At 35.4% G+C, this 27,624-nt stretch overlaps 1 protein-coding gene across 5 annotated transcripts in view; it reads left to right on the forward strand.

Annotated features, from left to right (window-relative positions):
* Nucleotides 1-27,624, forward strand: part of TBC1D5 (TBC1 domain family member 5) — a 315,508-nt gene that overhangs the window by 157,151 nt on the left and 130,733 nt on the right. For all 5 annotated transcript variants that reach the window (XM_085307503.1, XM_085307502.1, XM_085307504.1 and 2 more), the window contains 5 exons: nucleotides 10,434-10,542; nucleotides 12,813-12,902; nucleotides 13,009-13,080; nucleotides 15,849-15,916; nucleotides 22,383-22,485. In XM_085307503.1, coding sequence (XP_085163629.1) covers nucleotides 10,434-10,542; nucleotides 12,813-12,902; nucleotides 13,009-13,080; nucleotides 15,849-15,916; nucleotides 22,383-22,485 — 442 coding nt within the window. The remainder of the gene's footprint in view (nucleotides 1-10,433; nucleotides 10,543-12,812; nucleotides 12,903-13,008; nucleotides 13,081-15,848; nucleotides 15,917-22,382; nucleotides 22,486-27,624) is intronic.

Consider the following 27,624-nt stretch of genomic DNA (forward strand, 5'->3'; position numbering starts at 1 on the left):
ACATAAGTTTAATTTCTGCCACATGTATTACGATGGATGAAACTCTTTCCAGCAAGGCTTAAACTCCATGACAAGTGGTGTTTGCTCAAAGTTCTAATATGGGTAGACACTATATATTCCTCCTTTGGCTGTTATTTCAAATAGACAGCAATTCTGGTATATGAAAGACTTTAGTATAATGTATTTTTTCCTTGACTTCTCACACATTCTGCTTGCCAGATGTTTTCTTTCTCATTGCAAAAAGGCAGTGTAGTCCTGCTGGCTGAGGCACAATTCTTGTGTACTAGCCAACAACTGCAGGGCTGGTACTGAGCCTGCAGAAGAAAGACGGCAAGGGGTGCAAGCTGTTCCTCTCCGTTTCTACCTCTTTCCAAAGGTGGATTGTGAAACTAGTTTGATTTCCATGTTTGACCTATGGCTCTTCTAGGCAGCTGTGCCAGAAATGGATATATATGACATCCAAAGCTTTGAAGATTTCCATTTTTCTCTGAATTCTTTCAAAATTACTTTCCTATCTTACTGTGTTTGAGGGCCCCTGTAAGGTCTCCAGGTCCATCTTGTCAGACTTCTTTTTTTGACTGTCTTCCACAGCTGATCCACTCTGCAGTCTTTGCATATTGCCCAAGGAATGTGCTAGGGACATGATAAGCCACAGGAGAGAATAGTTGTCACTGAGAAGCTGAAACTTCATGTACCTTATACTTTTTCTAAGAGCCAAAAATTTCAGCAGATATGCAGTGCGGATATTTTAAACTTTTTGCATGAAAATTATGTTACTTTTTAAAGAGGCAGAAAAAGTAGTACAGGTTTTCTTTCTATTTGTGCACACTGTGAACTCTTAGAAAATAGCAGAGGACAAATTTAATAAATTTACTTAAAACCTGAGTTGCTCTCAACAGAGAATCAGAAAGGAAGAATTAAATACCAATTTTATATCTTGTATTTTTTTCAGAATGCTTCTTGACATACTGGTTTTAAAAAGGAAAAACTTAGTACATGAAGAGAGGCAGTGAAAGAGAATAGTAGTGCCTTTTCAACATCCATGGAAAGAAACTGAAAAATTTGCTAGTTTTGTTCTGTCATACATAAAAATGAGCATGCACACCACAAACACAGTATTCAACTCACCTTATATTTTCCCTCACTAATATTTTACGTGTTTTTCATTAAGGGTTTCTTTGACTACTGTATCTTAAAATATTTGTCTGCAATTGATCTGTCTTTGAAGCACCGATTCAGTTCAGTAAATGAATACTAGAAACCACTGATGTCCAGAGTAAAATTAGTAATAAAGCTGGTTTGGATAAGGATACGTGGGTGAGACTTCAGGGTATAACTGTAACATACTAAACAATTTTAATTGATAACTGCAGAGCCCAGCTTAGGAAATTAGGATTTAGTCAGGTTTTTTGTAGCTATGAAAGCACTACTTACCATCTTTTTGTACTGTTTTTCTTATTGGAAGGGAAAACTTTGATGCAGTGAAACAGAAACCTTTGTTCTTAAAAGCATGAATCTCAAGCTAGAAGCGTGGTGCATGTTTTCATACAAAACCAGTAGCAATGTATATTGATTTATATCAGAAAAAAGTATTTCAGACAATCAATTTAAAAGAAAGGAATAGCCAAGGAAATAATACTCCATTTTGATTCATACAGTGCATTTACATTGTTTGGAAATACTATGACCTACAGATGTGAACTTTATATAAAAGTATCCACTTTTTGCAGCTGGATACACAGGTCGCATATAACTGCAGATGTCTAACACAATAAACTGTGAAGTTGTTTTTCTGTAATCAAAGGGAAGAACAATTTTTTCARTTCTCAAAATACATTTGATTTGTTGATCTGCTGAAGGTATCATTTACAGTAAGCACTATGGTTAAATGTAGTTTATTTTAGAACAAAACATTTAACTTTCTCTGAAATATTACTAAACTCTAGTATTACTTAAAACCACAAAAATGAAATTAGTTTGTTCTGAAATTGGAAGGAGACACCCATGGCAGGTGGAGAAGAAAGAAGGTGTATATGAGTGAAAAACATTACTTTCTAAGCAAAATTAAACTGTGTGCTTTGATAAAGTGCAAAAACTGTAAATGAACAGGACAGCATTGCATCTGAGGTCAGAAATGTCAGTTTGCAAAATTTTTTGTTGTTTTCTAATTTTTTAAATGAGGATCCTTCTTTCTGGTAAGCGCAATTAGTCCTTAATAAACTTTACAGAGAAGAAACACAGCAGAATTTATACTGTGTTTTTCATTTTGGCCCACCAGACCTTTCACAGATGCTTCCTTCTAACACAACATCTGGCAATAGTTCATTATTAAAAAGGGTATTTAAAGATTTGAAGTAATAATTAGAAGTTCTGAAGCTCAGCAGGTCAAAGTAATGCGATGAACTTCAGCATTGCAAACCCTTCAAAACTCAATACTCACTGTCTTTGCACCAGCATGACTAACACTTGCGGGTAAATGACACTATTTTTCTTGAGGTTGAGGTGCAMGTTTTGAGATCTTAATCCTTCTGGCGTTCATTTGTAGTCCATAAGATGTGTAGTTATGTAAAAGCAAGAACATCTGCCACAAAGCCTGATGTTCACTGTTTGGTTGAGCTTAGCTGCAGGAGAACCTGGAGGTGACCAACTCTTTGTTCGGTACTGGCTCAGTGTGGTCAGCGTGATTTTAAATGGAAGAGTTCTGTATTAACCTATTTAACAGAACTGCTGAAGGTTTAACCAGATAAGTTGATTTTCCTACAARCACTGCTCAAGGCACATCTGATCAGTGATTTCATTTTGTTTTTTAAACACAGAAACCAAGACCCAGAACTCTTGTAAAGCTTAAACACAAGAGGTGCAGTGTCGAGGAATTAGGTGTTAATCCAAAAAGAAGTTTGAAGACAAAAGCTTTGTGAATGTACAGTCGAAATCAGTCTAAAGAGCTAGGACTTGTTCTTATAGTAAGAATAGGAAAATATGTGGGTTTTAACCAAGGGAATAAAAACAAGCCAGTCTGACAGATAAAAATTATTTGATGAAATCACTTACTCATTTTTGTGTGCTGTTACTTGCAAAATGGATGGATTTACAGTGCTAAGACATTTGAAATAATGTCTTTTGGCAGAATTAACCTTACTAGCTAAAATTATGAGTGTGTCACCTTGCACATTATCAGATCATCAGCRTTTTGAAATTGGGAGTATATTTTTAAATATTGTGATGATTATATTAGTTCAAAGCCAACTGTAGCTACTCAGGTGTGAGTAAACAGAAGCATTTTAGCATTGTGGGCCATCTTCCTGCAAAATAGTGTCTCCACCCTCCTTGTTGCATCAGTTTTTTAGTTTGATGATTTGTAGGGCTGTAACTTTAAATTTTTATTTTTCACTACAGGARGCTGCAGCTTTTCTCTTTCTTAATGAGTGTATGTCTGTGTTTATATAGAAAACCTGCATGCATGTAAACACATAAATGCAGTTCACAGAGATCTGGCTAGCTGTGGGTATGAATTCACAGACAGGAAAAGCAGCAAATCTAATGCTTATTTCATGATTGGGTAACTCACCCTCAGCAGTGTCTATTTCTCCATTTGCTACAGAGGAAGATTGGCYACCTAGCTTAAACTAGGTTCCTGGCATTTAAGTGATGGGCCTTAGGTGAAAGGATATGGACTGCCTTGCTCAGATTAGTAGAGGGAGGTCTATTCAGAAGAAGCAGAAAGTAAAAATATGTTCAACGGATTTCAAAGGATTCAACGGATTACAAATGCTGTTTGTATAAATGAAAATAATATCTGATTTTGGTTTCAAAGTTCTCAAAGTATATGCATGAGGCAGAGAGTAGAGGAGAACAAATTAATGTGATTTAGACTTTCAGATGACTTTAAGAAGAATTCCCACCAGATGCTTCTACAGAAGCTAAACAGTTCAAGAATTAGAGGTAAAGTATTGTCCCAATTCAGACTAATTCACTAAGAATGATCAAGATTAAATGGTCAATTTTGACTCTAGTGAAAGGTATCTGAAGCCTATGCCAGATACAGGCCTAATATGAGAGATGCAATATATGCCTGCAAAAAGTTCTGCGAATACAGCCTTAAATCAGTTCCATGGGCTATACTGATAGCTAAATAACTTAGATAGCTAATCACCTGGATTTTTTACTGAAATATTTATATGAAGAAAAGTGATTTTACCTTACTTCACACAAACCTTTTTAACTGTACATCAGCAGTGCAGCCATGCATATTCACAGTTCTATGGCTGTTAACTCTGCCTCTTATCCTGTGGCAGGAGTTTGGGATGCAACAGAAAAAAATACATACATTTTCCAAGCAGCTTGAAAAGTCTTCACATGAAGGCTGCCAAGTGGATTTTCAGGACATCATATAATAAATTAATATACTTCAGAAATTTTTTTCTTTTAAAAACTTGCTGCTTATTACTTAATAGCACCTTTCATTTGCTTCCCCCTTCCCCCCTATTTTGGGGAATAAACTCTTTTTGTTACATTGCTGCCTGTTGCTTCACCTTTTCTAAAATATTTACTTTATAGTATAATAAATAATACAAACTATGCATGTTCCTTGCATATATGCTGTGTGTTTGAACTATTATTTCTACTTAATGTGGATACTACATTCAGTTACTTGAATGTCCCTATCGATAAAGACCTCCTATTGCAAAGCATATTACATCATCATTAGAGAATTTGTTTTCTTTCTGACAGCTTGTTCAATAGCCTGTTGCTCAATTAAGTGCCTCTGGGGAGCTGAGTTTGGGTCCCAAACATTTAAAAGAACGTGTTTTGRATATTAACAAAAATTGTATAAAAATGTGAAAGTGGTTTTTCTGGGACCATGCACACCATTTAATTCTAGATAATTTTGCCAATATTAGCAGCACTACTCAAGGATTTTCTTTGGATCTCTATGAGACTGTCCATTTTATCTTGAGCATTGGTCTAGAGGGTGAAATAAGCTTGAGATTTAAATTGCCATCTAGAGTATGTGTGCAAATGTTCATGCCTTTCAGTAGTGCACTTTCGTGGTCTGCAAAYATTCTTTGTTATCTAAATGTTGTTGTAAATGTTAAACTGATTTTGTTTCATCGTGGATGTGAAAGAAGGATTTCGAAACTTGGCATGAAGAACTTTGCAAATACATGAGACAAAGAACTACCCTTTTCAATGAGACATAGATTTTCATTTGCCCTTGTATTCCTAAGTTACTCATTTTATGTTTCTGCGGGTTCAAACATCTTCCATGGAGTATGACATTGTCTGAATACTGTAATATAAAAACGCTGCTTCTGCTAGCTTTAGATTCCAGAATCACATGGATTTTTGTAAATCAGTAGGTTTATCCTGTAAATTAGTAAGTACATTAGTTAACTATTGTGGATTAGCAGGATGTCTGTGCCATACCACTCTTCTTCTTTTGTATTTCTTCCTTTTCTGAATATAGTGATTGTTTAATTTGTAAGAAGTGTAGATGGKCCAAGGTTGCGTTCTGTGGTTGATGCATTGGTTTTGCCCCTGTGCAAGTACCCTGTTAGCAACAGACCTAGCAGCTGATGACAGTACTGGCTATCAGCTGAAGAATGTCTGTGTTAGCTCTCTACAAATTTACAACAGCTCAACCTCTGCCTCAGTAAAACTCCAGAAACTACTATTTGAATTCCAGAATTACTCTTCAGGCCTCCTGTTACACTATTGATGTCATTTATTCTTGGAATGATTTAGGAAAAAATATATATTGTCTTTGAGAGCTTATAGTGGAGCATTCCTCTAGTTGTGAAATAGTATCCTTGTAGTGACTTTTAATAAGATAATGGACTTCAGAGTTTTAACCTTTTCAAAAATAGTACTTGAACATGYGAGATTTTATCTAGATATTGTCATGTAAAATCCTGCCCATTTTGCTGCCTTCCTTACAGTGTCTAGGCAGGGAGAGATGTTCCTCTTTCAACCCTTCAGCATTCTAGCTGACCACAACTCAAGGAGATTGCACACTGGTCACTTTGTCTACCCCTGCATCTCAAGCAAGTRTACAAGTATGGAAAGCTATTTAAAAAAAAGAGAGAGTTTTCCAGTTAGTTTTCTACATCAGATTGGGGTAATAACATGGACCATTAAGTGGGATTAGAGATTACTGTGAAAATGGCTGGATGATTTTGATTGCTATTGTAAAGAATATCTCCACCTTTAGCAGAGCATTCCGCGTATTCTGTTACCAAGCACTACAGATCTGTCCAGAGCTGATGCTGCATTTGCAAAACACCACTCTGCAGGTGCTGTTTAGAGGGGACTCTGAAGCTTGCTTCTTGATAAATACTGCTTTGTTTGGGAATCATCCATGGTGTAACATAGACAAGTATTCATATATAAAAACTACAGGTTTTGGAGATACGATGTTCATGCACATATTTGTCTCCCTTCTTCTCTGAAGTCCTGTTATGCTCTGCTATTGCAAGAAAATTGTAGAGCAGCAAATGCAGGCTGTTCTTCCATATCCTTCACCATAGAATATGTTTGAGAGCTTGGAAAGTGGTTATTTTTCCACTAACTAAATTTTCCTAAGCGAAAAAGTATTTATGCTGAAGTGCTTGAATGTGTGTGTTGAACAACARTGGATTTCCAAAGGAAATACCTCTTGAAAAGAGAAACCTCAACTGTCAAACAAGATGTGATCACAGAGTCACAGCGTAGGTGAGATTGGAAGGGACCTCTGCTCACAGATTCATTGTTCTCTGTCACCCTCCAAATGACATCCTGCTCATGAGGTAAACTGATCTCTGCTCATGACCCAGGACTGCTGAKTCTCAAGAACAAAATGTCTTTGTGGCAGCAATCCAAGGTGCAAACTTTTACTGAATCAGTCATTGAGATTTTTGGGAACCTTTTTTTCATCTCATTGTTAGGAGATTTTGGAAATAAGTTGAAATTTATTTTTGAAAAGAGATAGATAAATGAAGAAAAAGAAAAATATCTGATTTTGGTAATTGTTTTAGCAACTATCATACCCCAGAACATCTCCTGTTTGAATTAAAGTATATATATACCTATGTATATTTACATATAGTTTGCTAACAGTTTGCCCTGATTTTTGATAAAGAAGTATGCATTATTAAAGCAGATCCCAGTAGAAAATACTTTTGCAGACAGATCCAAACTCTTACAGTTTTTACATAAGTATGTTTCAAAAGATGGAAAGGAAGAGATGATAACTCTGCAAAAACTTTYGAGACAGCATCTGGTTCTGTCACCCACAACCTTAATCCATTCCATTGATTTACCTGCTTTTTCATTCGTAGATACTAAGCACTTTTCCCACTTCTAAGTAATGCAATTCAGGCCAATAAATATTTTATACTGGACCTTTACTTCATAGATACAATTGAAGGCAAAGTAAGAAATATGAAATTAASTTTCTAGAAGTAGCATTGTTACTTTTTTCTCATGTAGATCTTACCTTATTAAAACTTTACAATATGTACCATAGTACATTAGGTTGCATATTTAAAAAAATAGGAATACAAAATGAAAAAATGTGTACAAGCTAGTCAGAAAACATTACGATTTGCAATTGCTTTTATTTTAATTGTACAACCTGAAGGATGTATTAACACATGATTATGCATTTAATTTTCTAGTTTGATTAAAAACAATTGCATGTGCTTATTCATAGTTTAATGGTTCCAGTTGGCTCTTCAAGTCTTTCACTTCAGTGAAGCAAATAGGTTGTGATAGACTTGAGTTCCAGTCTTTATTGCTCATTTCACTTTGACCGATGAGTTTTCTGCAAGCGAGGGTTAACCAGGCTCATAGAGATTGTTTTACAGAGTAAGATTATATCATTCTAGAAATTATCCTTTTAGAAATGAAAGCTAAGTATCTTGTATGATGCKACCATGGTTGAGAACAGTCTCTAAAATTATGACGTTTAGTTTATTTATTAACCTTTGTTCAAAATATTTGAGAAATGAATTAGTGAGTGCAGTTTAGTCAGGATTTTAGATACTGTTTAACTCTACTAAAACTATAGCAGATTCCAACTTGGATTTGCACAGAAGTCTTTTTTTCAGTTGTTTGTAACTTTTTCATTTTAGTTACCCCAGCAGGCAAGTGGGGATGCGGGGGAGATATGATCTTGCCAAATTTCAGTTGGGGCTGTTTTAAATGTAATTTTGTTCAAAACGTGTTTGAAATTGCATTACAAATTTTAAAAAGCATAATATCCACACTCATACAATTTAAGAAGTGTTGAAATTACTTTCTTACAGTGTAGCAAGCTTTCCTGGCAGTTAGTGGGAAAAAATAACCTTAAGAAGTTTTCCCCTCTTCTTTCTGTTCACAGTTACACTGGTTTAAACCTTATACTGATTCAGCTGACATGCTAGTATTTTCAAAGAATTTCTGGGAATGTGATCCACTTTGRAAACAACGTAAAGAGCTTCCGCATCTGAGCTTTGTGTGCACAGGGGAACATGTCACTCTTGAAGCTGAGCTGGCCAGGGGAGCTACACAATTTATGGTGGCAAATGAAGAGCGTTATACGTGATAGAAACAGGAGGGTTGTTTAGATAGGCGTAATAYAGTGTAGCTACTGAAGTATAAATGCGTATGAAAGGGCCATATTCTTCTCAAGCTGTGTCTGCTGTGTACCATAGGTTGCACTTAGAGGAGACTTGCAATCACAGTAAACATCCATAAGCAGCTTGTTGCAGAAGGGTAGGATCCATGGGYGATCGGGAGCCAGTGAAGTGGCGAGATGATCTTTCCAACTTACAAAACAAGGGTATAGCAGGAAGGAAGGAACTTGCCCCACAACACTGGAGTTACTTGCTCCTGTTTTGGTCCCATGGGAATATTGGCAGTTTGCAAAAGCCGAAAGCAACCCTAACCCCTCACACTAGCACTGCTTTAGTTTGTTCTTACCAGAGTACGTCTGCTTGTCAATGTAATTAATAATCGAGGCCCAAAAGTAAACATCCATTTTTTTAGAAAATGATTCTAGCTGGAAGGTGATGCGTTCACAAGCAGGGTGTTTCCTAGTCTTATCCTGAATTCACTCCTGTCATAGAGGAATAGGAGCATAATTTCCTGGCTTGCCAAGTCCATCCCCAACCTTCCCAGCAACTGTATGATATAACCAGTTCCATCTAAAAAACAAGTTTTTGTTTTTGTTTTTTAATAACTCTCACAGCTCATCTTAGAAGATTGGAAACCAGCATATATTTAGGGCAGTTTGTAAAAACGGACTTTGTTTGGTTTTTCAGCATGACCCTCCTTAGCTAAGAAAATCTGGTGAGATCTTACCCTGAAGTCACAATRTAGTTTCCCTCTTTCTGCTTTCATTTGATCTCCCGGGGAGAAGTAATAGTCTCTCCCATGTAACAGTAGGAAAAGGAGATTTTCATCTCAAGGACATGCACTGGAAATAAATCTGAAACACATTTCCTTGCATATAACCCAGCCCTTTATCCTGAACCTGCYGTTTGGATTTAGAGTGGCTTCTAGAAAGTCTGTGAGCAAGTCTTTGGCTATTTTAGTCAGGCCATCAAATGGCATATCCTGTTCTTGAGATTCATTTCAGTAGAAGGTGCAGGAAATACAGGTTTAATTCTTTTATTCAAACTCAGTAGATGGTTTGGGACAATTAATTTCCAATTGTTTCCCAGTAGAGCAGATTTACTCGTATATTAATGAGGCACAGGTGTTAGGCCCCTGGTGCCTGCATGCCTGGGAGGCATATTTAGGTTGTTTATCTAGTCAGCCATAGGTACTGCAAGGTACTCAAGCTTGCCTTTAACAGTTTATACAGTGAGGCTTTTTAATTTTTTGATGTTTTTTTAAATTTGCTAGCACCTGTTAAAATTTTAAAACTGATCATGTAGAAAGAAGTAGGAGTGATTTCAATAGTAAATAGCACTAAATGTTAAAGAAAGTCTTCTTCCATTATGCTTAACTGCCCAGCTTGACATTAAGAAGAAAAGAAGGTTCATTTAAGCGAATAAGTCATGTGAGGCACTAATACAGTCAACAGTATACTTTTCTGTTGCGTATTTTTGGAATAGGTACTTCTTTGTCTACAGCTGAAACATGAATGTGCTTATATTAATATTCATTTTTCTTGTTTATTCACTGAACTGCAGTACCAACATTTTAGAGGAAATGGAATAGCCTCCATAGACATTATGAATTTCAGTAGCTGGCATAATTATAGCGATCTACATATTCATTAAATCCAAAGAAGAAATGTGTCCAAAAAGACAGCCATGCGTTTAGAAATGTACACAACTAAATATATACATTCAAAAAAAAGTTCCTTTCCTCTGCTTGTCCACAGCATGTAGTGTCATATAGTCCTTAAATCAGCTAAGGCTATTTTTTTGTGTTTAAACGTTCGTTCCTTTTGCTTTTGCACGCAGTAAAGAATGGGAAGAACTATTTGTAAACAACAATTACTTGGCAACTATACGGCTGAAGGGGATTAATGGGCAGCTGAGAAGCAGCAGGTTCCGTAGTGTTTGCTGGAAGGTAAGAAGAGAAAATATTTATTTACAGTTTGTGGTTGCAGTATATCAACACATTACCTGATGCGCTGGAAGATTATTGATGCAAAGAATCATGAATTTTCCGAGAGACTTCATCCCAATGTTTCCCTACGCATTTTTGTAATTCATAGGACATTTGCTAATCATGTTGAGTTGCCTTAAAGCTGAATGGCTGGTTTTAGTAAAAGGTTCCTAGGAAATAATATCTTTATGTTGGATAATATGAATAAATTTGATTGCAACACAGCCAGATCTCCTGTTGGTGTTGGTACACTGGAAATGAAAATGGAARTTTGTCTTACAATTTTTATTTTGTGGAACGTGGGACTCCTTTAAAACTAGTGTGCTGCTTCTGTAAGCAGCTTTTTCAGAGCAATGAGAAAATGGGAACTAATCCCTCTTTTAATGACTGGATAGAGAAAGAAACCAGGTCGCCCARTCTTAATTAAAACACAACAGGCCCTTAGAGGTTCCTGTCCTAGGAAGGAAGGGAGGAAGAAAGCAAGATAGACTCATAGAATCAGTAAGGTTGGAAGKGACCTCTGGAGATCATCTAGTCCAACCTTCCTGCTCAGCAGGGTCACCTAGAGCATGTTAGACAGGGTTGCATCCAGGCGGGCCTTGAAGATCTCCAGAGAAGGAGACTCCACAACCTCTCTGGGCAGCCTGKTCCAGTGCTCGGTCACTCTCACAGTGAAGAAATTCCCCCTCACGTTGATGCTCTATAAAGTCCTAAGGAACGTTGTTGCACTGGCATCAGATGTTCTGTTCTTCATTAACTTTGATAGTAGAGAGCATCTTCCCCATTGGAGTGGCTATATTGACAATTTAAATTACCTCACTTGGAAATTCTCAAGCTTGACATTAGCACRAAGACCTACAGAAAGTGAATCAAATACACTCCATGTATGAGAGAAACAAATTTGAAAAGCTGAATGTATGTGGCATTGAACACATTCAAAATTAATGAGAAAGTTTTCTTCAGGAGGCAAGATTATATTGAACCACAGGAAGTTCCGCCTGACCATGAGGGGGAATTTCTTCCCTGTGAGAGTGACSGAGCACTGGACCAGGTTGCCCAGAGAGGTTGTGGAGTCTCCTTCTCTGGAGATCTTCAAGGCCTGCCTGGATGCAACCCTGTCTAACATGCTCTAGGTGACCCTGCTGAGCGGGGAGGTTGGACTAGATGATCTCCAGAGGTCTCTTCCAACCTTACTGATTCTATGAATCTATGATATGCCACAAGCATTATTTTGTTGGTGTGTTCCTTCCTGAGTCCCTAAAATAAGGTGCCTAAGATCACGTCCAAAAATCTGAACTAACAGCAGCATTGAGTGCCTCACTGCCTCGTAATTAAATCAAGCACTGTTTTTGTTCTAGAAGTGAGACTGGTTTTATTTGCAATGTCCCATTCTGGATTAGAGCCCTGATTTAGACTGCCTGTGTTTAAAATGTTGTCAATATTTTCATTAAATTCTGAAATAATAAAGTATTTTATTGAATTTGGGGAATGTTTTCTGTTTGGCAATGTTTATTATTTCATACTGCTTTATAGTATGTAAATAAAAAGATGTATTTGAAAAGTAAGGAAATATACTGTATTTTTTTCTGTATCTTGTATGCAGTTAAAACAGTCTTCTCTAATAGGTGTCTTTTTCTGACCCTATTTAAACAGAAATGTGAAAGAACCGAGATTTACATTGTCTCAAGGACTTTTCAGAAAATTGAATCTCCTGACTGTCTCACAGAACTGTAAAATATGTTTCTTTTTTATAGAACAAGGTTTTCCTCAGCCACATTTCTTAGGTAATCTCTGAATGGTTAGTTTCTACTCTGCGTTCKTATTTATTTTTAGGCATACTGCATCAACTCATCAGTGTTCTGGAAACAATTCCAAGTTTTGCATATCTTAATTTAATTTCTTCTTTACATTTTTTTCTGCTTTTGAGAGCTCGGTCAGTTTTTCTGGAGTTGTGGCAGTTTACAAAGTTTGAGTTTGTGCGTTTGGTAGTGTTTAATGCTTTATGTTGTGCTGTAGAGCTGTAATGGTGTCTAGTTTCTTACGGATTAGCAGGTCCTAATGCTGGAACCATTTTGTAAGTCTTTGCTTCCTTCTCCTCAGGTAGTAGTCAGCAAGTATTGTAAAATACTTGCTCCTCCATTCTGAGATAGTTTATGCTGTCCAGGAGAAGTTACATGAAAAGCCGTATTAAGTTGATTAAACTTAACTGCTTTATTTTGTTTCGTTAATAGTTATTTCTAGARGTTTTACCCCAAGACAGAAGTCAGTGGATTAAAAATACTTCAGAACTAAGAACATCTTACAACAAGATCAAAGAAATCGTAAGTTGGTACAAAATAAGGTCTCTATTCTCATGGTTGGATGTAGGTATAATACAGTATAAAGGAAGAAGATTTGAAATAGAAATGTTGTTCTCTTTTTACACAGCATATTACAAATCCACGGAAAGCAGGACAGCAAGATCTGATCATCAACAATCCACTGTCTCAGGATGAGGGGGTAAGTCAACCCTTACTTTTATCAACATCTGTGTTACTAAAATTCTCATCATCATCACTGTTGACAAAAGTGAGTTCTTGCAGAAGACARAACAGTAGATACTAAAATCTCACTCTCATATTTCCAAACTGTCTTGTGTTAACAAGCAGCTCACAAGCTCTGTTGGGCAACAAGAGATGCTTATTTCTAGCTTTATATTCTGGGTTTTTTTCAATACTTTTAGCAGGGAATGTTATGATGAATAAGAAATCCATACTGAAACATCATTCCAGTTTTAGAGGTCCTTGCTTTGATTGATCTGCTCATTTATTGCTGTGTGTTTTCATTTTATTCACACAATGGCTTAAGTTCAAGGAATATTTAAACAATCAGTACAAAATGGAATACTGTTTAGCCTAGGAAGTTTTCCTCTAGCGAAAAATAGAATTGTTGCACATCTGACTAATATACAAGTTGAGTGACTRTGGAAAGTACGAGACTGCAAGATAATCATTTCCTCTAGGTTTTTAAGTCTTTTGCTTTAAACATTCCTTAAAAGACACAAAAGCATGCAACAGTTACCAGAGAGCAACCAGCTGCAAAAGGACAGATCCAGATTTTCAGAGCATACTTAAAATGTTGCGAAAGTATTTTATCTGATTGTCACTAAGTGCTGAGCATATGGCTCTCGCTGAAATTAATAGGAGATCCACGTGGCTTGGTGTTTTGGCACTCTGATTRGGATTTAGGTATAGACTCAGCTTATTTTAAGCAACTCTTGAGAGAGAGRGAAAGAGAAAGAGAGAGAGAGAGACTGTTGTTTGTACTGCATATTAGTTTTACTGGAGTAGATCTTAAGTACGTTACAGCACACATTTTTAAGCTCTTCTGCTGTTTATCATTTTGCTCGCCTTTTACTGTTTGAGAAAATTCTGTTTTAATATATTAATAACTTAATTAATATATTAGTAACTTAATAACATGAAAATATCTTGTTTGATTGAATCTAAGAGATTTACACTGAAAGAGACTTTCACAAATATATGGTGGAGTAATATTTCTTATATTTCCAGATCCATTTTGTTCATAAATTGAAGCTAGTAATTGGTTTGTGCTTATTGTAGTACTCTGCTCCATGTTAAATGTAGAAACAGAGGTGTTTGAATGGCTCTGCCTGTAGAAACGTGGAAGCATTGATCACAGGCACATTTGTGACTCTGCAACTAATATGACTCTGCATGCCTTCGAACCATTCCTGCATAMAACTGTACAGAAAATTATCTCAAATGTAGAATAAAGCTTTTTTTGCTGTAGTTTGTGACTGTACAGARTGATACAGTCTTAAGTCTGCCTGTGATGTCTTCATAAGGGACAGGCTAAAGGTTGGAATCTCAGAGTGCTGCAGTGAATGCAGAATAGCAGTGAATTAACCTATAAAACAAAGTCAGAGGTCAAAACAGGCACAGGAGTGAAGAGCTGAGTGCCTTTGAGCCTCTGCAAAGATTTAATGTTTTACCCTTTTGGAGTGTCCTGGGTTTTGCTTACTTTTTGGCAGTTAAGAGTCTGTCTTCTTGGTACTTCACTGTGAGGGGCCAGTTGTGGAGATGTAGCTTTCAAAATGTGATATAGCTGCATTAAAAGAGCCTGTAAAGTAAGATACAGTGTATCTTAAATAAGATAAAAAGGTATTAGTTTTAAGTGAGACATTGTCAAGAGTTTAAGCAATCATGCATAAGTCACCATGACAATGAACTGTTTACAGGGAGCAAGAGATTTTGGAAGTATTGTAGCCACTGTTTTTATATGATATTCCATTCACTGCTGCTGCTATCTGGAAACTAACCTAAATGAAAAAATAGCTAACAATTAAATTCCTTCTGTATTTTAATCAATATTGCCAATCTACTATCCCTTTACTACTAAGAATGAGCTTTACTTTACACTACAGTTTCCTTAACATTACCCTAAAGTAATGGCATAGGTTGGAACATCAAAATAACATTTGCTGACTTTATTCAGATTGGCTTCTGCGAAATGTTGGTAAACTAGGCATGTTATAAAAAGAAAGAGAATGGAAGTGGGCATAAGCACAGATATACAAAAAGCTAAATCTACTTTGAACTCTGYTATTTAATTTTTTTCGTGTCAATAAAGAACTTTTAAATCCTCTTGTTTCATAAGTAAGAACCTTTTAATGTCTAATCTTGATTCGCACTGTGTATTTGTACTATTAGAATGTTGCCATTTTCATAATAGGTATTTAATAATAATACATTCCTTATTTGAGTTTCCCTCCACTAAGACAAACTTGCTTACATGAAGACAATGCATCACCATGAAAATTGTAGCACCTCCTAAATAGAGCCCATATATTTATAGGAGAATTATATTACAGTGCGATTATACAGACCTTTTCCAGTGAGTGAACTACTGRAATTTTTTCAGTTGAGGTGTTGGTCCATGTAAGTTTGAATTTACTCTGCCTTGCTAAATACTTTCATAGGTCCCCTACAAGTAATCCACAGACCTGCAGCCATCCGCTAAGTGAATGAAGTGAACATGGAACCAGGATCCAGAAACTTGAATGTTTTTATCTCCGATCTAAACTGACTTTCTAGGATACTTAAGCATAGTATTTTTTTTTCACCCGTAAAATATTGATATATTTATCTACCAGGGATGTAGTGGATTAATTAGTTAATATTTGTACAGTACTTTGCTGATCTAGTATATAAGCCTTAAGTATTACTAGAAGTCTCTATTTCATACAGTTATTTTCCCTTTTTCAGAGTCTTTGGAATAAATTTTTCCAGGATAAAGAGCTTCGAGCAATGATTGAACAAGATGTGACAAGAACGTATGTAGATCTTACTAAAGAAATGTCCATATATAAATTTTGATCCTGCATTTTTATGTGGTGTATACTATATTCTGTTTTGTTGACTTAGGTTAGTGTAAATGTCAAGATTGCTAAACATGACTGTGTAGAAACATGCATTTAATATATAGAAAGACAGCTTTCTTGAAGTGAAGAAGTGGAAGACTGCATTAGAGATTAAACCCTAGAGATTTATTGGTATCATTGGAGAAAAGCTCTTTTAAATTAAAATATTAGGAAATGTATTACTATATAAGAGTTAAAACAGAGTTTTCCTTATGAAATAAAGAGAAAGTAAGAGAAACCAAGGGATTTTTAAGTAAATTACAATCGTAGTAAAAGATTGAACAGATGAATTTCTGTAATTCTTTACACTTATTCAATCAATAATAACAAAGTAGTGTTTAATTAGTGAGGGAAACGTCATTCATCTAGAGAAGTTAAGTGCTTCTRTTTTTATTTATCACTTTTCTAGTGTTGTTTGTCACATATGCCTTTTAAAATTTGTCCTAATATTGCTGTGACTGTCCTTTCATCTTCTTGGCCCTTAGGTCATTCCTGTTTAGAAACTTGTCTGATTTAGAACACTCAGTTCCTGAAAATATTTCTTTTCAGAGTTGAAACACTGACTGTGATGTGTAAATCTAATTAAAATCAATTGCAGTTCTGCTAACATGTGACATTTTACCGTATTGCAAATATTTTTGTCTTATAACTTGCAAAACATGGTGATAGTCATAGATTTTAAAAATTCCAAKCTCACATATTTTCATTTACAGAAACAAAGTCATGCAGAAGAAATCACTGCTCTCTGGTTTTGGAATATTTTATATGTCTGTCCCTAGACCCACTCTTGAATGCATTTTTGCAATGAGATGTGTAATTAAAATCTGAGTGTGCTTTCATGTGCATTCTCACAGATGGTATTTTTTTGTTTGTAAAAGGGAACAGTTCAGGATGTTCTAAGATTAAAATATATTCATATCTAAACTATAATTGGAGAATGAAAATTGGTATAAAAGTTATGTTGGATGTAAGACTGCTTRTTTAAAAAAATATATATGAAGTCCAGGCTCTCATTCTGACAAATGACAGAGAGAGTAGTGTTCAGTTATGTCAGTAATAGTGGTTAAAGAAATTTCCAGTTCTGTATTTATACAAAATGTTATGTACTTCAGACAGTAACAGGATACATAATGTGTCATCAGTATCAAAATAAATCAGACAATGAAAAAGCAAAATTTGTCAGAATAACTTGAATTTATTTCATTTTGCAAACTGTATGCATTTGTGTGTACACTTGTTGCTTGCTTAATCATAAAACATAGCATACATTTTATATATATATATGTCTGTTTGCAAATTAGCATTAGTGTAATAAGCAATCAGTTACACACTCCRTGGCTTTAGAATATAAGTATCTTGTCTTTAATGTTGTCTTTTCCATTTCCATTCTTTAAGTAAATTCCTAGAGTTACAATTTAAAGATTTGTCATTAACTTATAATGTGTCATATTAAAGTTTAAAATGTTTAAAATGCTTGAGTATATTCAATTATCATCATCATCATCTTCTATTTCTTATTTAAAGAATATTTTTATACCCTCTGTCCCTGGGTTAAATACTCCATCATCCAACAGCCTGAAGTAAATAATACTACATAGAGTGCTGCAAACTGCATACAGAGTATCAGACCACATAGACTCCAATCTAACAAAGCAGTAAAAAAAATTACTTTCTAATGTCTTCATTAGAATTCACTAACGTATAGTAATAGTAGACTGGAAAAAGCAGGTAGAAATGTGTTTTTTAAATTAGTGCTGTTTTAAATGATTCTAAATTTCAAAATTCGTTTATCTAAAGGGTTCTGTGAGAAAGTTGAACTAACACATTTGTTACTGCTGTAATTAACTGAAACCTTTTGTCTAGAAAGCTAAATTATTATGGCAACTTCATGTCTAAAAAAGGGTCAGAAGCCTGTGCTTATTACTTCAATTTTGATGCATTGTTTTGTGAAATAAGATATTTTAAGTAAAACATTACAAAGGATTGTTAGAATGTTGTCATGGCTTCATAAGGTTTTGATGCAATATGCCTTTGTACTTAATATTGAAAATATTCAAGAGCAACTTAAATAGATCATTTCATAAATGCTTATCTCACCTAGTTTCAGATTTCTACAGTATAGATGCTGATAACTGGGCTAATCACCCTTTATAGTCTTCATACTTGAAGAATTCTAGGACACAAATCATCTCTTCCTAAAGTAAATGTCTRATATAGGTCAGATGAATTACACTACAGAGGAGGGTTTTTTTCCCCAGTAATTATAAAAGGATTCTATCTCACCTGTATCTTACTATGCTGCAGTCATGTGAAGTTAGATGAGATTAATCCCACCCATAATGTCTAAATACATTTTTTCTAGTAAAACTGCTGCACAGTAAGAATTTGCAATACTTACAAGCAAACTAGGGAAGAGTATTGTTAAGTTAATGCTAACTAGAGATTAACACTTCTAATTAATAACTTGTCTCTCTCTCTCTCTCTCTTTTTTTTTTTTTTTTTTTCTGGGCAGTAGTTGAGAGGTTCAGAATAGATTTTCCTTCAACTGTCTAGAAACTTCCAACCAAATACAGTCTGTTTCTATCTCTAAAGAGAAGCTTCTCAGGATGGGAGGAGGGTATTATTATGAAAGTGTAAGCCTTTCTTCAATTATAGATAGCCATACCAAACAAGTGTTGCATTCTAACACTTTAGTAAGAAAGGAACTTCCGTATGAACTAGCAATGTAGTAACTTGCAGTAGAGGTAAGAAGACAATGATTAATTACAGTCTTTCAAAAGAGATACCAAAGAACAATGRTGATTATTTTTAATGATAAAAAAGATAGGTGATAAAGAAGAATTTTTGAAAGATTTCTGCTAGAATGGAAATCAGCAGATTTGTGGATGCAAGAGCATCTAGCTSTCTGTTAAATTAAAATACTAGTCTACTTGTGGCATCCCCTTTTAAAGTCGGGATTATAAATGGCCAAATTTGATCATCCTCTTTTTCTTTCCAATATCTTAAGACAACAAAACACTTACGGGTTTGCAGTAGACTAACATGGAGGCAGGAGTGGTCTTTTGTGCTAGTTTAAGTGTATTAGTCTAGCCAGTTTCTGCTTCAGGAGCAGCAATGACACTGTAGGAACTTGGAAGACATGAAGATGAGGAGTAGTTGTTACCGCTGTTTCAAATTCTCTGTCTCCTAAATAACAAAAACAAAAGACAAAAGGCCTGGAGGAACCATTAGGCACCTGTGTCCTTCTTCCTGATGGAAGATTAGGAAGACATAGGAGGGAACAGCAGCCTGCGGAGTAAGAACACAAGACACAAAATCTAATTTCCAAGTTAGAGAAGAGAGTGCCAGAAGGGAGGACTACCTTTATGCACCAGGTCATTCGCTTAAAAGCAAAAGTAAGCAGCAGTTTCTTTCTAAAGATAGCTTTCCCCAGGCCTGTTGCTAAAGTATAACCCTGCTTTATAGGCTGGCTGGGGAATGGAGGGGGTAGAATCTGTCTGTGAAGACAAGAAAAGGCAAGTCACTCTGTGGCAGTGGTTAAGAGTCTCCTTTGAGTCTGCTACCAAATATATTTTTAAAAAATATCTGTGGGTCCTTTTCTTTGATTGCCTTTGGTGTCAAAGTTTGACTGTTAGTGGTGTAGGGGCCCCTAAAAGGCCTAAACTAATGTTTTAAAAAATGATAATTAATTGATGCTTATCTTCACTTTCAGAAAGCAAGGACTTGAATGCACTTTTCTTTCATTATAGTAGCTGTGGTAAAACATTCTAGTAAAAATTCCCATTTCGTTATGCAGTCTTTCTCAAAGATGTAATTAAATGTAATATCCTAGTATTCTTGAAAAGAACTTTTACCTTGCCTGATTTGAGGATATTGTATTTCTAAAACAGTCCTTTAATCATAAAATGATATTTTTCATAAAAATCCTTCCTGAACTGATAGTTCCCTCATGGTCTCTTGTATTTACATTTACCATAATTAATACTTTAGCCAGCTTATTCATGAGTTCGTTATTATCCTTTCTGTCACAATCTCTGATATTATGAGATCCTCACAGATACTCTGTGTATTTTGGGGTTTTCTTTGTTAGTCTTCTTTTTCCTAAATTTCATAGGGCAGGCCTGAATAACAGTCCTTCAGAAATAATCTCTTCAAACCCCTAAATTATGTCGATTGCCATCTGCTGTAATGCACCTTTCTGGTCTCAGCTGTGTCCTTCCTTTACAGTAATATGATTACTACAAGTGCAGACAAGTTTCCAAATGTTGGTCTACCGTTACCCCATCAGGTGCCAGGAAAATGTTGCACTCTTTGTCCCAATACATTTCTCAGTACTTTAATTTTATTCTGTTTAAACCATAGTGTCTTCTCTGMCTTGACTCTTGAATAATGTCTTTCATCCGAGATTTTCAAAGCATATTTCTAGCTTACCTGTCATTACCTCTATGCAGTGACCACAGTAATTATTAACACTAATATTTTTATTTCAAGCTATTAATCATATTTTCTTACATTGTTTCTCTGTGACAGGCTTTACAAAACCTTGAGATAACTGAAGTTTAGCATTGTAACTTCCAGTCTTTAGAAGTAGGCAAGGCAAAATTTGCTTTAAGAAAGCTTAGCTCCATACTACTTCATATACTTCATTTTAATGCCAACAGTGCTATAACCTTGGTTTTAGCCAGCTAACCTGAGGCATACAGTTGTTGTGTCTCCCAGCGTTCTTCTGTTTCTCTTTGTCCAAACTTACCTTTTGCTTTCTTTTTGGAACTATACCTTTCTAGTTATATTTTCTTTTTCTTTGTTATTGTTCCATATAATTGGATGTACTTTTGGATGGTTACTTTTTAAAATATTTATTGCCATCTAGTTAAGCCTTCAGTAAGCATGAAAAAGCTTTTGTTTGTGTACTTATACATTAAAGTGTGTCTATAATCTGTTTATTTCGTACTTTCTAACAGTTTCCAAGGAGCTGGATGCATGGGTGAGAGTTGCATCAGAATAGTTGCAGATTCCTAATATTTATGTTTTCCTGGATTACATGCAGATAACAGGATTATCCCAGAAGGTTTTTCTCCTTTTTCTCACACTAATTCCATTTTATTCTATTTCACTTAGTGGATATTCACTCTGCGAAAGTCTTAAATGGTTTCTTAATTTTCAGCTTTATTTGGGACAGCCACTAGTGGCAGTAAAATGTCTAATTATCTTAGCAAAAGATGTCAATAGGATATATTGGAGCTTGCTTAGAGCTCAAGAAAATTAGGACGCCTACTTTCATGTCAGTTGTGAGATATTTTAATAATGTAGTCATTAAAATGCTAATATATTTTCAAGTATTCATGAAATATTGAACCCTTGTGTATATTCTTCTTTTGTCATATCCTTCATTTTTTTCAATTTGGTTCTTTACAAACTACTTAACATATTGTAGTTGTTACACTCTTCATAGTAGCTTATTTTGTCCGTCTTTTGTCTTGAGAAAAATGAAGAGCAGAACTGTTCTTGAAACTGCAGGACAGACTGATGATCCAGTTAAGAGCTGGCAGCCTAACACAAATTAAAGAAGGAAAGCATGTAATGCAAAGCGTGTTCTTATCTCTGTGAGATCTGATCTCCAGTGCTTATTTTTCCAGTACCAGAATCAAATTACTCAACTGTTTGCAGCAGTTTWAGTTTTAACTCAGGTTTTTCTATTTTTTTTATTTTTAATCAACCTCCTTTTTAAAGTATTCTTAGCACATTTCAGATTCATTGGTGCAGGACCGACAATCAGTGAAGCCACTGCCTTGGAGTTGTTATTGGGCTCTTATGCTGCCTGAGACTGATCTGAGCTCAAGTCTCTTTCTCTCTCTCTTTTTTTTTTTTTTTTTTTTTTTTTTTTTTTTTTTTTTTTTTTTGGTCAAATTGTTTTCTTGGCAGGGACTTGGAGGAGCAAAGTAGCTTGATCCTTTTAATAACTGGGAATATATACTCAGATGGTTCATTGTCTTGTTTTGGTTTAGACTCTCCAAGTCACTCAGACTTCCAGCAGATTAGTTGTTTGTAGAAGTTGGTATTTAAAACAATATCCCATTTTAGGTCATTCTTGCAGATCTCTAGCTTTTGTTATGTTGAAGGGCTCTACACGTTTAAATAAAACTGGCAATATCATATATGTGTAACAAACTGTTATATATTAAAAGAACGTGGTTCAGAATTTTGTTTACAAAACAAGTAAGGCATGTCTTTAGAAGTATTCCAGCAGCACCCATAATTCATGGAAAGGTGAGAAAACAGACAAAAAGGTACTGTCTTATCTAGAACCATCTACAGCAGGCCAGCAACTGTGCTTTTGTGAGCTATGTAGTTTACTTTCACTGTATTTCTTTGTTTTCAGCTTTCCTGAAATGCAGTATTTCCAGCAAGAGAATGTGAGAAAAATTCTTACAGATGTTCTGTTCTGCTATGCCAGAGAAAATGAGCAGTTGCTTTATAAACAGGTAATGAAAATATTGTACATGTGGCATTCATTGAGTTAACATTTTCTATAGGGTTTTACAAATGATTGAACAATGATGTAGTTCTATTGTATCTGAAGTTGTATCATCCTGCTAATGTAATCAAAGAGCTACTTGTCAGCTGTAGAGTAAGAAAAGTAAGCTCATTGAATAACATATGCTTTTTCTTCATAAGACATTCCCTCAGATTGTTTTCAGTAGGGTTGCTGAGCTGACTAACTTTGAATTTCTTTAGAAACAACATCTTTTTCTTCAGCGTTTCTTCAGTGATGGTTTAAAAAGAAAAAGGCTTTCTGTGATTAGAAAAAGAACTAAAAGAAAGAAATAATGCAGCAGGATTAAAAATGCCACTGAACAAACAACCAGTGACCTTTGAAATTCTGACAAACTTTAGCGGTTTTTTTATGTGCTATTTTAAGTTCTAAGTTCTTTCACAAAGTGTGAAAGCCCCGCTGTGCATTAACAAATGGATCCCTTATTTAACCCTGTAGGATCCAAATACAATGCAGTTGTCAGGTGTCTCCTGACTGAAGGGTAAGGGGGCAAGTGAATACGACAGAAGGAAAGCATGCTCAAACCATTTCTGTTAAAATGGTAAAGATAGCCCTAAAGCTGCCCTAACTATACTTCAATATAGAATAAGGACTAAACATTTGTTCTGAAGATTTTGAATCAGGTATAAATTTGATAATAAAGTACTGTAGCAAGACCAGTATGCACAACTGTAGACAAAGGTATATCTGTATTTATTTCCCCAGGATATTAACTGCAATGAGAGTAGGGACTGTCAAATTGAGGGATACTGTGTGCCTGGACAAAAACTAACCTGTAGCAGCAAACTTTAAGTAGACAGAATTTCTTTTTATGACAAAAGTACAGAGCTTCAGTAAACGTATACATTTTCATAACATACTGTGTGCTTTCGGGCATGGTTTGTGACCACCTCAAACCAGGAAATCAGTTGCATTTCTTGAGATGACCAACACATATGAATTGAAGGAACAGTTACTTCTGAAGAACAATCTTACAGATAATATCAAAAATCAAATATATAGTTATCAAAACATCGAGTCTCTATCAGCTGGGTATTTTTCATGTTTGACAGGCTGTGAGCAATGAATAATCTTGCATCATAACAAGAGAAAAGATGAGGTGTGTGAAGAGCTGTACTTTGAAGGGCACAGCTAAAGAAAACACTTAAGCAGTATTCAACCTCTTCTTTCTAGTGAGTATAGGCCGAAGTACTGATGGAAAACGGAAGAACACATTTCAGCTAATTTAGCCTATCATTTATTGAACAATAAGTATTATTTTTCTCTTTGATATGAGTTAAAAGGACTTAATTACCCTCTGCTCATATTTAAAATCCTCTAGATTCCTTACCAAGAAATAATACCTTTCTACATAAGGATGGAATATTTAGCGAGATCAAATTTAAAAAAAAAAGCCCTGAGTTTCATCACAAGCTGTTAAAGCTATTATTTTGTACTAGGTGACACCCCGTTTAACATAGACCATATTGTTAATAGTTATGGGATTTTATTGAATTAATGAGACTGTTATCATGTAGTAGAATGTCTTGCTGAGTTAATTGAAACTGCAGAGATTATATAAATGGTATTAATGAACTTTGACTGCCTGATGCCTCAGCTTTAATAAAGACTGCTTGGTGGGCTAAATGAACATAGGCAGATAAAAGAACAGGTTCAATTTTGCGAGCCTACAGGCTGTTGACAAAGAAAACTTCTTCACCTCTGTTTTTGTCTGGTGTAGCTTCAGTAGTGCAGCAGTTTCAGGAGAGGGTTGCCACAGGACTAAAGGGAGATGTATAGTGCAGAAAATGAAATAAATTTGGATGATGAAATACCGTTGATTTAATATTTCTGATGAGTGTTCAGTACATGGTCCCTGTCTGGTGGTGCTATGCCAAGCTCACAAAACAGCAAATGGTTGTGGTTTTCCTCTCTTTTGGGGGCTTGTGTCGCTTTTATTGGGAGAATTTCCTAATTCTTATCTCGTTTTTACAAGTGAATGATCTTAATTTTTTGATTAGTGATCCTATTACCTTATTAGTAATAATCATGCTGTTTTGTCCCTGTATCTCTCTATAGATACTATTTCTTTCATGGCCATCAGTAGTCTTTTCATAGTTAGTTAGCAGGAAGTAGTGTTTGTGGTGGAGTGAGCATACTTTTTTTTTCCTCTTTTACTAAATACCTATGTTGTGGTCAGGCTTCTTGTCCTACCAATTTTCTTGGTTCCATTTTCATCATTGACTCAAGCCCCAATTCCAAAAAGCCTCCACTACAACAAAGCATAATATTTTTTTCTTGAAGATAATAAAGGTTTCCATTAATTCATCAGTAACCGATCACCCCCAAGTTGCTCCCCCTGCAGTGACATGAATACAAAGCCAAATGTAAGATACTTCTCTTGATATTCAGTATCCATCATGGGATTGGCCCAGTTACTATCTGTGAGATTTCCTTTCTCTTTTGTAAGTTCATACAACAGTTGCATTTACTATAACAATTATAAGACCTGGCCAATAAATGAAAGCTTATATTCATCTGTCAGCATCTGTACAGGGCCTGGTGTTTCTCTTTTAAAATATTTGGCTAGTTTTGTGACAATTTCCATCCTTTTAAATGTAAGTAGAATGTAACTGAAATTTATTTATTGCAGCTTACTACATAGCATCGGCAAATATTCTTACAAGAAGCAACCAATGTTTGTTTAATATGCATATATGCAGAGAAGTTGTCTTTGTAGTAGGTTTTGTGTTTTTGGACCAATGCAGTGTAACATTTTACTTGATAGGCAAAATGATATTTCTGTCCCTTGTCAAATGCAGGAGAGTGTTGTGAAGCTATATTACAGATTTTAAAGACTAAATCCTCCCTGGGATGCTTAAATTTTTAAATAGCAGTTGTAAATATAAAATCTAAAGAGAATAGTATATTCTACTTTAAAATATGTAAAAAATACTATTTGCATTCTTCTGCAAGACTGCTGCCAAAATTCTGGTTCTAGTTACACTGAAAAGAAGTAGTGACAATTAAGCTRAATCATTAGGCTATTGTTCACACATAATTTGATTGTCCTTAGAAAAGTCAATATAATTTTGAAATGCATTGATTCACATTTCATTGTAGAAATGCTGTATTTCTGGTTTTCTTTCTGAACCCAAGACTGTATTATGAAATCAATACTTTGTTATAGCTGGGAAGTGTCAAAAAATTATCTGAATTCTGTCAACTTATTTATTAACACTAAAGAGTTTTAGTAAACTGCAGCATTGAAAAAATATATGTATGTATATATACGCTGGTGGCTTTTCTTGCCAAGCTAAAAATCTCTAAACATTTGAAGTATTCTTATAACTGAAAGATCAGAGGTATCTTTTTGAAATCCTGATATTTCATCACCTATTTGTTTTGTTTCTGTTGTATGTGGGCAGCCACATTATGATTCTACTTTATTATAAGGTTGATATATTATTACGTTGAAAGAATGTATGATTTGCTTTTATCTTTTATAAGTAATTCTTATTTTATGTCCTCTTTCTTTTTCTTCAGTTTATATGTTTAAAGTTTAGATAGTAGTTTTATTAGATACTCCAGTTTTTGGCATCCCCATTTCTCTTATTTCATGCTAGTAAATCAGGGTGAGTAAACAATTAGACTTGAAGCTGTTAATTAACTAATGGCTATGAGTATGTATGAAAATACAGCATGTTATCTACAGCTTATTTGAATATTTTTGCTGCATCTATTTTTTCTTACTGAACTTATCTTCCAGTCTCTCATATATCTTTCCCATCTTGGTATGACCACAAGACTTTCAGAAATTATGTTTTCAATTTGTAATCTAACCTGTATTGTTGTGTGGGAATTTTATATCAGCTCCTGGAATCAAGTGGGCACATGAGAATCTTGATTTTCATCTTTTTTTAATTGAACTTCTATCTAGCCTGCAGAAATCAGAAGGGAAAGAAAAAGCTCCAAACTTAAGTAGTTTTGCTGCCTTTAGTTTTGCCTAGTCAACTCCCTCTGCTATTGCTCCAATCTTGTTCTTGACAAGAAATCCCAGGAAATTTGATTTTCATTCCTTCAGGATTGAGACAGCTGCTATAAATTGATATTATACAGAGATTTTCCTAAGCACCTTTTTTATTTTCCAATACTGCTGCAGATTGGAAGTCCTCTTATGAACAAATAAGGTTCAGTAACATGCCTCAGAGCACACTCAAAATAGATAAGCATCTAGAGAGGGCTTCCACATCTATCCRGATCCTCAACAAACCCTTTTCTCTCTACTCAATTTGGACTATTAACGAAAATGTCCATTATTTCCAATAAAAGTTAAAGGATTTTTGCACTGTATAATGCTTTTGAAGCTGATAAAATAACTCACTGAGCTTGAATACTCCTCATATGCTACATGGAATATCACAGTATACCTAGAATTTTAATCGTAACCTGCCTAATCAAGATTTTAACTTCTACAGGTACAGCATCAACACACAGGTGTGGGAATCCCCTCAGGCAAGACAAAATTWGAGGTTTGTTAAGCTTCTGGCTGTGGTAGAAGCACAAAACAATACCATTGCAAGTAGGGGGAATACCAGTCTCCAAACCCTAGAGTGCCAGGCCATGTACCTGGAACGACTTTGGCCCAAATGGTCCATTATTCATCCCTAAAATGTATCACATACCATCCTCTGTCAGTCCCATGGCCTTGCTTTCAGCTGTTTCTGGCCTAAATGTTTTTGGTTTGATCTGTCCAACAATTTTTATGCCTTCAGCAGAGATGTTTGTGGCTGAGATAAGCCATCCACTTACATTTGGCATGACTATATCCCTGTGAGGAGGCCTGGCTACCGAGGGATTGAGGACTCTGAGGGAAAAAGAGGGAGAATGAGCAGATGCCCTCTATGGGAGCTTCGTAGCTGTGAAGCCCTCAAACTGATACACTGGCGAAGCCGCAAGGTAGATCCATAAGCTTGTGACACGTTCACTGCTCATTTCTGTCTGTCACGGAAGGGACTGGAAAAGCAAGTGGAGAGCCTTCCTGGGTTGGAAACACAATCATGAGAGTAGACCAGCTCCTCTGTAGAGA

The sequence above is a fragment of the Rhea americana genome, unplaced genomic scaffold (assembly GCF_003343005.1).
Source record: "Rhea americana isolate MKP2758 unplaced genomic scaffold, rheAme1 scaffold_26, whole genome shotgun sequence".
NCBI lineage: Eukaryota > Metazoa > Chordata > Aves > Rheiformes > Rheidae > Rhea > Rhea americana.